Here is a 15358-nt window from a genome sequence, read left to right as displayed (position 1 = left end):
TCTGGCTCCTACATTTTGTGTGCAGTATATAATGCACAGGCCCAAACAGAAATGTCATTGTGTTCTAAAGGTTTGTCATATGACCACACTCCTAACCATGCCCTTTTTTCGGCGGGGGCACGATTTTCATAGTTACACCACTGGTGTCCGGGGGTCACTAAAACAGCAGAAGAATCTGTATTTAGCAGATCCAGCAGTGAAACTTTGGAAATAGGGGGTTAGAATGAATGGAGTGTTCTGTTTGCTTTAGTTGAAGGCTCTACAAACATTGCACTTGCTCAGTGAACTCTCAGACCAGACCTTGTTCCTCAGGAGCAAACACAATAGATATCCAAATTGGACAAACTAGATCATACAGTACCTCCCAACTGTGCTGATTACAGCAGGAGAGTCCAGCTATTTGGAGACTGTCCCTCCTGTGGCTGGCAATGTCTCGTGGGCAGGGGGCAGTTGCCGGGAGCCAGAGATCACTGCTACTCGATGATCGCTGAGGAGATGCCATGCGCAAGCGCAAAACATCTCTTCGATGCAGGAAGGTGGTAGGGCACGGAGGAACCGGGGGCTGCCCAGTCACTAGGGGAGTGCTGGATATGCCCTCGAAAATTCTTTAAATGGGGGTAACGGCACTAGGCCACATTTACCCGAAGCCATGTTCACCCGCACCATAGCTCCGCCCCTTTTTGAGCCGGGGACACGTCTTTGGTGCGGCAGGTCCCGATTTAGGAAATAAAAAAGTTGGTAGGTATGCTAGAAAGGGCCAGCAAAAGCCTTTTCCAGGACTCACCAGGGGTAAGAGGATGTACATTTTGTAGGCTTGATGACAGCTGTTATAAATGGGGCCCACTTTGTAAGATTAGTTATGCATATCCTACTATGAAGTGTTCGAAAAGCAGAAGCAGGGCTAAATTATAGGACAACAATAAGAATAGGCAAAAAGCACATGCAGAGAGTGAGCTAGTTTTGAAGTATTGCTAACATCAGGGACAGTGGTTAGGAGATCCCCTGGTTTCCAATTGTTGTGTAAATATATGACTTATGGACACATGCCGCCACATTTATGTATTTTTTGTAGAGATGAGCGGGTCCGGATCGCCGGGATCCGACAGATCCGAATATTGCGATCCGAGTCTGGATCCGAGCCAGCTCGGGAGTTCCCGCCTAAATTCCGGACCGCAAACGAGGCAAAACGTCATCATCGCGCTGTCGGATTCTCGCGGGATCTGGATTCTATATAAGACGCACGCGCGCCCCGCCATCTTTACTCCAGCATAGGAGAGGGAAGAGGGTGGTTGTGCTCTGTGCTGTGCTATAATAATAATATATTATTTTGCTGCTGCTCACTCGATTAGGGTCTGCAGGGGCTGCTGTACACAAGTCCAGTGTACAGGGGCTGCAGTGGCCAGTGTACAAGGGGCTGTACAGGGGCTGTGTTCAGTGTGACAGGGCTTGTGTCCAGTGTGACAGGGCCTGTGTACAGTGTGACAGGGTCTGTGTCATACTTGCCTACTTTTGAAAAGTAGTTTCAGGGAGATTATAGATCACACTGTAGGGCAGCGGTGGCCAACCCGCGGCTCGCGAGCCGCATGCGGCTCGCCGCGCTGTAAATTGCGGCTCCAGCCTCCCGTCTGCAAAGCGGGGTTTTGAATTTGGCGCCAATTCGGCTGCCAAATTCAAAACGCCGCATCGGCGGCCATTAGGAAACGACCGCGGCGAGCCAATCAGCGCTCGCCGCGCCGTTTCCGCCCTGCCCCCGGCGTCTGACGAAAAGTCTTCTCCACGCCGGCGGAGCGCAGGAGCGCTCCTGAAGACGCGAGAAGCCGCCGGAGGATGGCGCAGAAGACGGCGGCGGGGAGAAGAGTTCCGGCGCCGCAGAAGACGCCGGGATCAAGACAGAAGATCTCCGGCGCCTTCTGCAAGAAAAAAGAAGATGGCTCCCGGAGAGGCCAGCGGGGGTGGGAAGCAAAAGAGCTGACGAAGCTCCCCCCAGCGGCCTCTCCCAACACCAGGTAGGGGCCTTTGGCCTCCTACCCTCCATCCACCCTAGACCACCGGGTGTCGGGCACTAGGCCCGTGGGCAAATTCAGGCCCTTCTGGCCTGTGTGCGCATTAGTCGGGCCCTCTTGGCCCGTGGCTCATTTGTTTGTTGGGCCCTCCTGGCCCTCTAGGTGGGCCCTTTAGTTAGGAAGCTGGGCCCTCCAGCATAGGTGTTGCACTGTGGGGCATATGATGTTTGGCACTTTGAGGGGCATATGATGTTTGGCACTTTGAGGGGCATATGATGTTTGGCACTTTGAGAGGCATATGATGTTTGGCACTTTGAGGGGCATGTGATGTTTGGCACTTTGAGGGGCATATGATGTTTGGCACTTTGAGGGGCATGTGATGTTTGGCACTTTTAAGGGCATGTGATGTTTGGCACTGTGGGGGGCATATGATGTTTGGCACTGTGGGGGGCATATGATGTTTGGCACTGTGGGGGGCATGTGATGTTTGGCACTGTGGGGGGCATGTGATGTTTGGCACTGTGGGGGGCATGTGATGTTTGGCACTGTGGGGGGCATATGATGTTTGGCACTGTGGTGGGCATATCTGGCACTGGGGGCATAAAGTTTTGTCATGTGGCCACTCTCCTTGTGTCATATGACCACGCCCCTGACCACTCCCCCGATCACGCCCCTTTTTGGCTCTTTACCTCTGACCGGTTGGCCACCCCTGCTGTAGGGCATCGTGCGGAGTGCCGTTGAGGGGGGGCGTACCACATTTTACCCAAAGGGTGTGTCTATCTCCACCCATGGGTGTGTCTACTGTCACTCAGGGGTGTGCCCTACAGTGGCAGGTAAAAAGTAAAGTACAAAGTGCAGTACTGGCTACACACACTGATATCTCAGCTACATGGTGACAGACATGGTGCTTGGTCTGGGGCCACATGCTGTGTCCCTTCCCACAGTACTACCAGCCTTTCTTTTAAACCCTGTCCCAGTTAGTTTTTGACTTGTGCGTGCACAGTCCATATTGTGAAAGGAGGCGGCTTAGGGGATTTCTGGAGCTGCGCTTCAATTTGCAGGCCACCGGGGTACTCAGCCACACATCATAGTACATTATACACAGCACCCCCCCCCCCCCTCCCATATTACACCCGGTACAGTACACACAGCACATTCTACAAAACACCATAATATATCACATGCAGCTTCAACCCATATTACACCCATTACATATACACAGCACCCCCTCCCCCATATTACACCCTGCACAGTACACACAGCACATTGCACAAAAACTATAGTATATTACATGCAGATTCCCCCATATTACACATATTTACATATACACAGCACCCCCCTCCCCCATATTACACCCTGCACAGTACACACAGCACATTGCACAAAAACTATAGTATATTACATGCAGATTCCCCCATATTACACATATTTACATATACACAGCACCCCCCTCCCCCATATTACACCCTGCACAGTACACACAGCACATTGCACAAAACACTATAGTATATCATACTTGCCTACTTTTGAAAAGCAAAATGAGGGAGATTTTAGATGCTAGCAAATGCACCGAGCGCAGCGTCGCGCACCATTAAAGGGGTGTGTCATCAACCAAAGGGCGTGTCTAGTGACACATATGGGCGTATCTATTTTCACCCAGGGGTGTGTCCTGCAGTGGCTGGTGAAAAAAATATGAAGAGCCGCATACCACCAGAGCAAGTATGTATATGGGCAACCTACGAACAGAAGCTGTACAATTGAAACCAGCAATCATGTGTGGTTGCCATGTGTTTGATGCTCATGAAATATGTAATCTGAATCAACTTGAAAATGGTGTGTGGCTTTGATTAAAGGGGCGTGGTCTAAGGACGGGTGGGGCCTAGCACCACAACCCTGTTTTGTCACTTTAGGGGCTTGCCCAGCGCTCCCTAAGCAGCCCTTGGCTTTCTCCCTGCACTGGAGTTTCCATGAACATGGCATCTCTTCAGCTATCACCGGCTGCTCAGTAGGGCAGCTGAGATCTCCAGATCCCCAATTGACCCAGCCTGCTGGAACAGCAGGACAGTCTCCAATTAGTGGGACTGTCCCACAGTAATTAGGACAGTTGGGAGTAATGTAGCATTATTACTACATATAGAAACCTGTATATGTTAATTTATTGGCTGCCCTTCTAGAGCAGATTTTCCTTTACAACTCAGTCACTCAAATAGAACCTCTACCCACTAGTTCTTCAAACAGACATTCACATCTTATCCTTAGTATACTATGCCCTCAATGAAATGTAAGTCAGGTCCCATACAGTTAATATATAGTATAATGAATTACTAACAATGCCCTGAGGTGCTGGCAGCCACAAGAACTTACCCTTTTATATTACACATAGTATGAAGTAGAAAATAGGCTTTACCAAAATAATTGTTTAATTGAAAAATGATCATGCTTTAAATAACATACATAATGTAAATATTAACAGAAGTATATTTAAATAACTTAACAAATAAGACCTTTACTGTCCAATAAATAAAAGAATAGATTGAACAAAATATTTTAAACCACATTTTAAATAATATAACATAACGGTGTATACTTAAGGTAACAAAAGTGGAATGTGCTCAATTAACTTAAGAATGAAAAATTTGCAAAGTACAATTCCTAAACTTAGCATGTAAACCGTATTAAAGTAAACTGTTTTATAAAGTGCAGCCCAGTGGAACATTTTATCACATTTTCTCTTTTTTTATGCTTTCTTAAAAGTAGTAAGTTTGGAATGGCTTAACTACAAATGAGAATAGCTAAGGTTTAGACTGGTGTTACATACTGTTTCAACACATCTTAGGCATCACGCGTATATGTTTTCCGCTGCTGATAACCTGCGGACTTAGCTTTAGACAAAAGCTCTTTAGAAGGCTTGAACTGGTGACAGCTTAGATCTGTAAACAGATTAAGTTTGCACTGCAAGAGACTTTTTAGTGTTCCCTCTGTAGCCAATTTTCCTCTGAGCTCAGTCTTAACTTTGCGGACCATACTAAACACGCGTTCAATTTCCGCATTGCTGTGCGGGAGAACTAACAGAGATTTGGCCATACTTGATAATATAGCAAATTTTTTGTTCCCTGTTGCTGGATGTATAACCATGCTCAGTTCATGCCAAATGGAATCCACTCTTTCAACACCGTCTTCTGTGCAATGTTGTAAGGAGGACTCGGGCAAGTCATACACACGGTACTCGGAGAACTCTTCATGCACTTTCTGCATCATGGTGTTGTCTATCACTTGGGGAAAGCGTTTAGCAAGCACTTCAATGTCTTGGAATTGTGCTGCCACGCGGTTTTTGTAGTCAAAGACCTTCATCGCTTTTATTATATCATCATTTAAGGGAAATTTGTTTTTCATATATGTAAGAGCAGAACAATAGAAGTTTCTCACTTCTCGATAAAATTTAGTCACTGCTCTGGGTTCTAGGGAAGAACAGGTCCTTATATAGTTACCAGTTGTAAACCCAATAAAGAGTTCTCTGTCCCCCATTTGGATTTCTGAATCACAAAAATCTATGCTCAGAAGTCCTTCTGCAGTATCAGCAGCTTTAATTATGGTGGGTTTCACCAATTTCAGCAGTAGTTTCTTATATAACTCCATCAGGCACTCCTGCAATTTGTGGATAAAAGGAGAACGATACTGGAGCACTGTGTTAGTCTCATTAAATGAGCAAAGAACTGCATGAAGGAACAAGATATACAGCTCAGTAGTGGAGTCCTCAAACATGTCACAGAGAGCTCTACTCCTGGGATTTTTCTCACAGTCTTCTGACTGGAAGAACGACTTTAGTGCTGGAAACATTTTAAGCACCCTCTCAATGCAGGAATGCATACTAAGCCACCTGGTTGCCCCATGTTGCAGTATCTTAGCATACTCAATGTTCACAAACTCACTCATATCCTTCAGTGCTTGAATTCTTTTAGCGCTGAACCTGAAGTAGGTTGTAAGTTTATGGAGAAAAGCATCTGCATCAAATGAAAGTTCATTGTTTGCCTTGCTTGCAGCAAGGTGCACAAGATGGCATGGGCACCCTTCTGTAAAAACAGAAGGGCTCTTCTGTTGAATCAACGTTTTTACAGACCTGTGTCTTCCCATATTTACAGATGCATTGTCTAAACAGAGACCAATGCAATTTTTCCAGGGAATTCCTTCTTTTTTAAAAACCTCATCTACTGCATTTACAATATTAATGCTTGTGGCAATGTTACAAACCACAAGATCTAAGAGCTTTGGCTTAACTTTTCCATCCAAATCAAAATAGGACACTAAAACGGGAAATAATTTCTCCTCAGATTCATTTCCTCCATCTAGTGCTAGGGTAAATGGCAAGATCTTCAAAGCCTCTATAACCGGCTTTGTGCAGTGTGGTGCAAGTGCATAATTAATAATTGCAGTTGTTTTTGTTCTACCACAACCATATTTTTGTACTGCAACCTCACTTGTATTTGGCATCATTGCCCTCATCAATTTACCTACATGGTCAGAGGCAGAAATAGGAATGTTATGCTCGATCAGGAAGCCAGTAAAAAGCATTTCTGCATGAATTACCGCATGCTCGTCATGAGATGTAGTTAAGTAGCTAACCAATTTCTGACTTTTATCACGGGCTTCTGATAGTTTTTTATGTTTGGCACTCTCCACATGGCGTTTACAGTCATTAACACCACCATGTTTGATAGCAAAATCACTGTTACATACTGTGCAATAGGCAGAATATTTTCCACGTGAAGATTTCTTTAGCACTGGATAACTTTTTGATATTTTGGCATTAAATTCACAATAGTATTTCTTTTTTTTAGCAGGTACTTCCTGAATTTCATCCTGCTCTTCTCTATTACTGGAGCAAGGATCTTCCTGCTCATCACACCCAACTTCCTGCATTTCATCCTGCTCTTCTCTATTACTGGAGCAAGGATCTTCCTGCTCAGCACACCCAACTTCATGGAAACTTGTACTTGGATTCTGAATGTCTATAATAGATGCATCACTGTCATCACTGTCTGTGATACATTCAGGAGAATCAGATCTTATGGGCATAGATCCACTTTCCCCACTTCTCTTGGGATCAGGAGGCTGTGACTGCTTGTCACTTTTTTTGCCGAAAAAATTCCGGATATCCATACTGTATGTTTTGCGGATATCAAATTTCTACTTGCTATACTTTCACAGGGAACTCAGTCCTTTTGCTGTATACTGTACAGCTACTGTTAAGTTCTCTGCAAAACAATTGAAAAAACATAAATTATGTTTTCCATATTCTGCGCTATAGATTCTCTATCTTATCACTAACACTTATCCACTGTATAAGCAAAGTAACTTTTATTGTAGTCAGAAAATGTACTATGTTCACTATTTAATGTAAAAGTTGGGCAGCTGCTTTGAGAATGATGTAGATAGATATGGATTAGAGAAATAATGAAATAAAATATCTAGCAACCAGGGCATGCAAAGTGCAAACCCTTAGGGAAGGAAGGCAGTCTTACAGAGAGCTGGTAGATTTGTGACGTGTAAGTGGTCACTGACATGTATGTGTTATAGGGCTTAGTGTGAAGAAGAAAAACTTTTCTAGTAGAATTGTAAAAACACTGGACAGAAGAGTGTTCAATGAGGGGATAATGACCAGAAGACAGTGTTCTCTCTAAGCTGTGCGTGTGTGCGCATGCACACAACTCGCTGAGCGTGCGCACAGACATTGAAACGCACAAAGCAGCAGTGGTCCCTTTTTGCAGTTGTGGACTCAATCAATGTATGTTTCACCCATTAACTACATCATGTGCTGTGTTTTGAATGTTTAAATGTTTAATATCATTTTGAAGTAAAGTTAACACAAATGCTAATGTCATTTTCCAGTTATATATAAGTGACGCACAAAAATGATAAATTTCCTTCCAAAGTTGCACAGCCAAAATCTTTTGCCACACACAGCCTTCGTAAAATGACATGGAACATTGCCAGAAGAGTTTTCTAAACAGAATCAAACCATGGCAGCTGTTAATACCAAGTGTAAACTATGTATTTGTAGCACAAGAACATGTGTATGTGTATATATATATATATATATATATATATTTACACATATACGGGTCCAATCCTGCCGGCACTCTGGTAATAAAACAACTTGCCCCGGTGCCATAAACAAATCTTCATATAACAACTCCAATGAAAGAAGGCACTCAGGAAACAGCGAAGTAAGATGAAACAAAAAGCGTGTATTGTTTTAAGCTTTCGGGGTTTGACCCCCTTCCTCAGAACACGACTACAGCCTGTAGTCGTGTTCTGAGTTAGGGGGTCAAACCCCAAAAGCTTAAAATAATACACGCTTTTTGTTTCATCTTACTTCGCTGTTTCCTGAGTGCCTTCTTTCATTGGAGTTGTATATATATATATATATATATATATATATATAATGCATAATCATCTAAGGCCTAATTCAGCTTGGATTGCTAATTTGAGAAGTTGCAGGTGACCGTGTGGAGAAATCCACCGCATGTAAATTTATTGCTATCTACTCACAAATCCCATACCACTGAAGAGACTTTGCCTTCTGTGCATATATGAGTAGCTTTGAGGTTTCCACCAATCTGCATCTGAAACAGAATGAACAAGGCCGGCGCTGACATCACAGACCCTCCCTTAAAAATTGGCACACCTCCATTTTTTTTCTGACACTACCAGAAAATTGCCGGTTTCCACACCCTAACATTCTAAGTCGCTAATTTCCCTAATGCATGGTTAGTCATCTGATAATCAATTTGTGAATTATGTAATTAGCAACCCATGCTGAATTAGTGCCTAATTCCTTCAATAGTACATGTATTTCCAATAAAAGCTACAATTTTCAATAAAAAATGTCCACATTCAAAGCGAACACTTTAGATCACAATAAGAAGGTACAAAGTTAAAAAGTAGCATTTTCCTTCCACCTTAAAGAAAAACACACACACACACACACAAACACACTACAAATGCAAGTTACGTTAGGTTAAATCGGAAAAAAAAACTTGTATGATGCTTATGAGCAAGAAACAGACAGGGTTCTTTACTCCATTGTAGCGCCATGTCAAATAAAACTTGTCTATGTGTATGAACAATATCTTCAAGTAGGCTTTTAGTTAGTTCTTATAGCACCTATTATCCTTTTAAAAAAAATACAATTATTAACTTTCATCTACTTTTGTAAAACCAAAGGGTTGGCCCCATTCGTTAAACAAATAATGCTGGAGATTTCACTGAAATGTCCTGCTTACCTATCATCCTCACACAAAGTTATGGTCTCAATACTGGACCTCCTTATTTCCCATTTCATCAAACTACAATACATATATTTTTAATTTACATTAACTGATGCTGACCATTTTTGATGCCCTGCTCCATCCTATGGGAAAGAGATTCATGTCGTGAAGAAGCAGTCATAGAATTGTTCCGGTGATGTAGTATCTGCCATTGCAAATGGTAACACGCATACTTGCCTACCTGACCCCCTCCATGAGGGGGAAAATGCTTTGTTCCTGGACGTCCCTGGTAATATATGATTGCCAGCACCTGTGGTGACACATTTCTGATCAGTTACCTAGCTCCCCACAGGTGCTGGCAATCATACATTACCAGGGAAGTCCAGGAACAGAGCATTGTGCCCCTGATGGAGCGGGGCAGGTAGGTAATTATATATAATAGTATATAGCAGTATATATATCAGGGTTGCCTACCTGCCCCTCTCCATCAGGGGCACAATGCTCTATTCCTGGACTTCCCTGGTAATGTATGATTGCCAGCACCTGTGGGGAGCTAGGTAACTGATAAGAAAGGTGTCACCACAGGTGCTGGCAATCATACATTACCAGGGAAGCCCAGGAGCAGAGCATTGTGTCCTCCTGGAGAGGGGCATGCTGGGAGGTATGGATAATATATGATTGCCAGCACCTGTGGGGAGCTAGGTAACTGATAAGAAAGGTGTCACCACAGGTGCTAGCAATCATACATTACCAGGGAAGCCCAGGAACAGAGCATTGTGTCCTCCTGGAGAGGGGCATGCTGGGAGGTATGGATAATGTATGACTGCCAGCACCTGTGGGGAGCTAGGTAACTGATAAGAAAGGTGTCACCACAGGTGCTAGCAATCATACATTACCAGGGAAGCCCAGGAACAGAGCATTGTGTCCTCCTGGAGAGGGGCATGCTGGGAGGTATGGATAATGTATGATTGCCGGCACCTGTGTGGAGCTGGGTAACTGATAAGAAAGGTGTCACCACCGGTGATGGCAATCATACATTACCAGGGAAGTCCAGGAGCAGAGCATTGTGTCCCTCATGAAGGGGGTCAGGTAGGCAAGCATGGTAACTAACTCTCTCAACAATGCTTGTTGAATAGACCCCTACAGATACCTCCACACATTGAGATTTGCTGATAGTTCTGTGTGATGCTAGATTGCTCAGAACACTCAGCAAGATCGCTCAGCACACAGCGCTGTGTTAGCGCTGTTTGCTGAGCGATCGGTCAGGGCCAGTGTTCTCTGGTGAGAAGACTGGCCTTGACCAATTTATATCCAGCATGCTGGATATTAATTGCTGGGCAATATCGCATTGTTATGTCCCCTACACACTGAGCGATGTAAGGGCATTTTCTAAGTAATCTAGTGAGATCGCTTCGAAAAATGCCCCTAAATCGCTATCATAAATAACACTCCATAGTTCAAGTCTACTATTGTAAAAATAAATAAATACTGAAAACTTACTTGAAGGTCTCGGTCTCTCTTTGTTGCTGTGCTGCACTGCAGAAACAGGACCTGTAATACTATAAATAACCAGCTAAAATCATTATAACAAATACATACTTAGGCTTCCAGTTTACATAGATTACAGTGTGAGATTGAGTTTGCATAGAATTGTAATAGCTAATATTAGTGCTTCATTCCCATCCACGAGGTCTCATGAAAGCTAGCCATGTAGTGATAAGTAATAAAACCAAAGATGTAACTAGATGTGCAAAATAAAAATCCACCTGGCAATTACACAGTATTTTCAGTGCAGGGTCATTTTGTCGGGTGCAGTCTAACCCCATTTCACACTCAGCAGCAAATTAACGGATTAAAAATGTCAACCCGGTAATTTGCTGAATTACACAAGTATTACTTCAGTTCGAATGGGTCAACCCGGGTTGCAAATCCCGGGTCGCCGACCATGGTAAACACAAGCACACACACATACAGGTTGAGTATCCCGTATCCAAAACCCCAAATATTCCAAAAACTGTGGTTTTTCAGAATTTTTTTTGTTTGTTTGTTTTTTCCGTTTCCTGCCCCTTTTTTGATACTTACCACGTCCTCCGGCGTCCACGGCGGGCTTCAGGATCCTCTTCAGCGGCACCTCCCGTCCCAGTGGTGCATTGCGCGAGTGCGCTGGTGACGTCAGCAGCGCACCTGCAAACAAAACTCACGCAATGCAACCTAGGATGACTGAAGAGGATCCTGAAGGCTGCCGTGGACGCCAGGGGACCCGGTAAGTATGGTAAAAAAATATTCAAAAAAACTGAAAAATCCCTGATCTGAAATGCTCATGGTCCCGAGCATGTCGGATAAGGGATACTCAACCTGTTCCACCATAACGTGCTGACCAGCGGCAGCATCATGGTAGGCCAACATCACCGGCATGCGCCGATGCAATCGTATGTCGCCGGCATGACGTGACACTACCGCTGGTCAGCACGTTATGGTGGTCTGTATAAATGTGTTTTATGTATTTGTGATTATTGTATGTCCTGATGAAGAAGCGTACACATTAAAGCTTCGATTTGTTGACCTATCTTAGTGTGTTATATTGTGAGTGCCACCATCATTTTGATTGTATATTGGACCCTTGACTGGGAGTACCACGGAAGGCACCAGGCAGGCTACTACTTATCCGGAGTGCCGTGGATTCTCTCCACACACACGTGTGTGTGTGTGTGTATGTGTAGAGGGAATCCACAGCACTCCGGATAAGTAGTAGCCTGCCTGGTGCCTTCCATGAGGCACAACACCCACGTGGCAGCCGTTACATACAGCGATGACGGCAGCACTCAGGTCTTTAAAATAAACCACAGGAGGCTCTTGTAGTTCAATGTTTCAGTGCTTGCAGCGCTTTTATCATGCTGTTCTTGATAAAAGCGCTGCAAGCGCTGAAACGTTGAACTACAAGAGCCTCCTGTGGTTTATTTTAAAGACCTGAGTGCCAACATTTCGGAGCACGTAGCTTCGTCGTCAGGCAACAAGTGAACAATTCAAATAAATGACACATACCTCTTAAATAAGATTCCAGATCACAGGGCGCCGTTCTCCGTTCTCCCTCCGCTGACAGGCGCTTGAGGATGACCTCAGCGTAGTTCCAGCAACTGCAGTAAAAATAGATACCCTTATGGTGTGTACAGATGGGCCGATATGGCTTCCGATATAGTGAACATCGGAAGCCATATTGCATGCAGATCATATGCTTTTTTAGGGCTTGCGAGCCCGATTACTTGCCGATGCGCACTCCCGTGTGAGTGCAAATCGGCAGTGAAATAGAGAGGGCAGCCAAGACTAGATAGTGCAGATCTGCATTATATAGTCTAAATTGTCCCTCTGCAGCATGCCGTGCGATGCGAGTCCCGATGCGATCTGATCGTATCGGGACTCACATCTCACGGCATATCCTGCAGCAGTTTTTCACAATTTTATTTTATTTTTTTAAACAGAATTGTTTGTACTTTACCACCACAATGGAAATGTGCTAAATTGGAGTTCTGTTTCACATGGGATGTTGCTATTGGTAACCAATCAGATTGGAGTTCTGTTTCACATGGGATGTTGCTATTGGTAACCAATCAGAAAATACTTCTTATTTATAAAGCAGCTTCTGGAATATAATAGATTGTATCTGATTGGTTGCCCATAGCAACATCCCATGTGAAATAGGCCTTCCCCCTGAGAATTGAATGGTGCTGTAAAATGCTGTGATACCACTTTTGGTTGATGGTACCAGTTACTCTGGTCTAGTCACAGACTTGGGATACAGCAAGAGAGCCCCCAACCATCACCCTTTCCCCTCCATATTTGTCAGTTGATATCACAGGGCTTTATTTACTAAGTGGTGGATTTTTAGATCAGACGCAAAGCTGATCTGTAAGTTGTTGATCCAGAACTACTCATAGAGCAGCTAATTCAACCCCTCTGCCGATGGTGGGCACTAATGCCCTTGTGCAGACCCCTGCTGCGAGCACCTTTGGTGATATTCTCAATCACTGGGGTACTCGCACAGTGATTAACAGGCAGGGGGTGTTCTGGGGTGGGCATCCAGCGTTTCATGGGTGTGTCCACAAAAACGGTGGGCGCACTCATAGAAACGCTGTACAGGCCCCAGGGAAAGCAGGCGTTCCCCGGCCTGTTCAGGGTGGATGATGTCACATGACATCAGTGCCGGCTCCCGATTCAAAGAAAACCACTGCAGCTGAAAAGACGTAAGCTACGGCTGCAAGCGGATTTGTACACTTACACGTCAGCTCGGAAGTGCCCGCACAAAGGAAAAATCCTCCGATGGTTACTTATATCGGAGGATTTTTCCTCTGTATGAGCACTTGCAAGCTGACATGTAAGCTCACTGGAGAGGTATGCTTCCACAGAACCTCTGCGGGAGGTGGTACTTCCATATAGGCAAGCAGGGGGTGCAAAAATCATTGAAATGTACCTTTCAGAGGAAGAATACATCTCTTCATGACCTTGTCCTCTGGTTAATAAACTGATGAGTGGCAGCACTGATGGTGTATTGATAAGCATTCCATTCCTGCCCCACCCCCCCCCCCCCACCCCCCCCACAGTGGACCTTGTCCTCTGGTTAATAAACTGATGAGTGGCAGCACTGATGGTTTATTGATAAGCATTCCTGCCCCCCCCCCCAAAAAAAAAAAAAAACAGGGAGGACCATGTAAATGGTCAGTTCCCCCTCCCCTCCCCCCTCTAAAGCGTGGTAGTGCATTATTTCATTGTGCAATAGGAGCTCCATAAAAAAAAAAAGAAGCAGGCTTAGTTGGTGGGGGAGAGAGGTTGCAGACTGTGTTATACTTACCGCTGGTCGCTGCTCCCGGCTCCGGACTCCCGCTGTCACTCACAGACACAGTCCCCGCTGCTGCCACTGCTCCTCTCCGTCCACGCAGCACGCTGTCCTCCTGCTCCGTCCGTGGCTGCGCTTCCCAGCTTCCGCTCACTCTGCTGCTGCTGCTGCCGGGTACCCACACAGCCCCGCGCGGTACCCGGCATGCTGAATGACGTCGCGCACTAGGGCGACGCCCCCGAGATATGACGCGGGCGCATGCGCAGTGCGTATTGGGGGGGGGGAATGGCACAAAAACCGGGAGGAACGGATGGCCTTGCGGGAGAGCGGGAGGAAGAGTGCAAAACCGGGAGACTCCCGCTAAATGCGGGAGAGTAGGCAAGTATGAGCAGATTCCCCCCCATATTACACGTATTTACATATACACAGCACCCCCTCCCCCATATTACACCCTGTGCACAAAGCATAATGTACACAACACCATAATACATTACAGACAGCTAGTACATGCAGCACATTGCACACAACATATTAAATTATACATAGCAGTCCCATATTACACCCAGTACACACACATAATACACCAGCCCCCATTTCCTCAGTGCACACAGCACTCACCTGGCTGTGTTGTTGCTCATGTCAGGGACTTGCAGGGAACCAGCCATGTGGTGAGGGAGGGAGGCAGAGGCGGAGAGGCAGGAAGAGCTGGTCTGTGTAACACGGAGCTGTGTGTGGGGGCGGGCCCAGCCTCAGGGAAGCCCGACTGCAGTGCCAGATGATAGCTATGATCCTGATGCACAGACTTCCGGTCTGTACGCACAGGAGCTGGTCTTTGCTACCTATAACACCGCGGTGGCTGGCTGTGACTCCCCCACACAAGCCCCGCCCCCCCGACAGTACGGACGCGCGCATGCGCAGTCCGAATGTCCAGAAAATAATCCCAGAAACCGGGAGGTATGAGGGGCTTTGCGGGGCAGCGGGAGGGTCAAGCAAAAAGCGGGACCCTCCCGCTGAAAGCGGGACCCTCCCGCTGAATGCGGGAGGGTTGGCAAGTATGGTCTGTGTCCAGTGTACAGGGGTTGTGTCCAGTGTACAGGGGTTGTGTCCAGTGTACAGGGGCTGTGTCCAGTGTACAGGGGCTGTGTCCAGTGTACAGGGGTTGTGTCCAGTGTACAGGAGCTGTGTACAGGAGCTGTGTCCAGTGTCCAGGGGCAGTGTCCAGTGTACAGGGGCTGTGTCCAGTGTACAGGGGCTGTGTC

The 15358-nt window shown here is 45.7% G+C and overlaps 2 protein-coding genes across 2 annotated transcripts in view; both read right to left on the bottom strand.

Annotated features, from left to right (window-relative positions):
- The window catches only part of LOC146042525 (uncharacterized), a 28004-nt gene extending 13206 nt beyond the window's left edge, over nucleotides 1-14798 (bottom strand). Inside the window, exon 1 of the mRNA XM_083162572.1 lies at nucleotides 14718-14798. The gene's annotated coding sequence lies outside the window, so the exon portion shown is untranslated. The remainder of the gene's footprint in view (nucleotides 1-14717) is intronic.
- Nucleotides 4836-13763, bottom strand: LOC146041537 (uncharacterized). Its single transcript, XM_083161497.1, has 4 exons — nucleotides 13737-13763; nucleotides 12314-12405; nucleotides 10772-10830; nucleotides 4836-7255 (listed from the first exon to the last, which is right to left on the bottom strand). The coding sequence occupies exon 4, from the start codon at nucleotides 7158-7160 to the stop codon at nucleotides 4836-4838; it is 2325 nt and encodes a 774-aa protein (XP_083017623.1). The 5' UTR covers nucleotides 7161-7255; nucleotides 10772-10830; nucleotides 12314-12405; nucleotides 13737-13763.
- Nucleotides 14799-15358: the final 560 nt, after the last annotated feature.

This window comes from Crinia signifera, chromosome 19 (assembly GCF_055691185.1).
Source record: "Crinia signifera chromosome 19, ASM5569118v1, whole genome shotgun sequence".
Lineage (NCBI taxonomy): Eukaryota > Metazoa > Chordata > Amphibia > Anura > Myobatrachidae > Crinia > Crinia signifera.
The sequence above is the reverse complement of the archived record's forward strand: the minus strand, read 5'-3'. Positions and strand labels throughout refer to the sequence as shown.

Coding starts and splice junctions, on each gene's coding strand:
- LOC146041537 (XM_083161497.1), bottom strand. CDS start 7,160: ATGGATATCCGGAATTTTTTCGGCAAAAAAAGTGACAAGCAGTCACAG.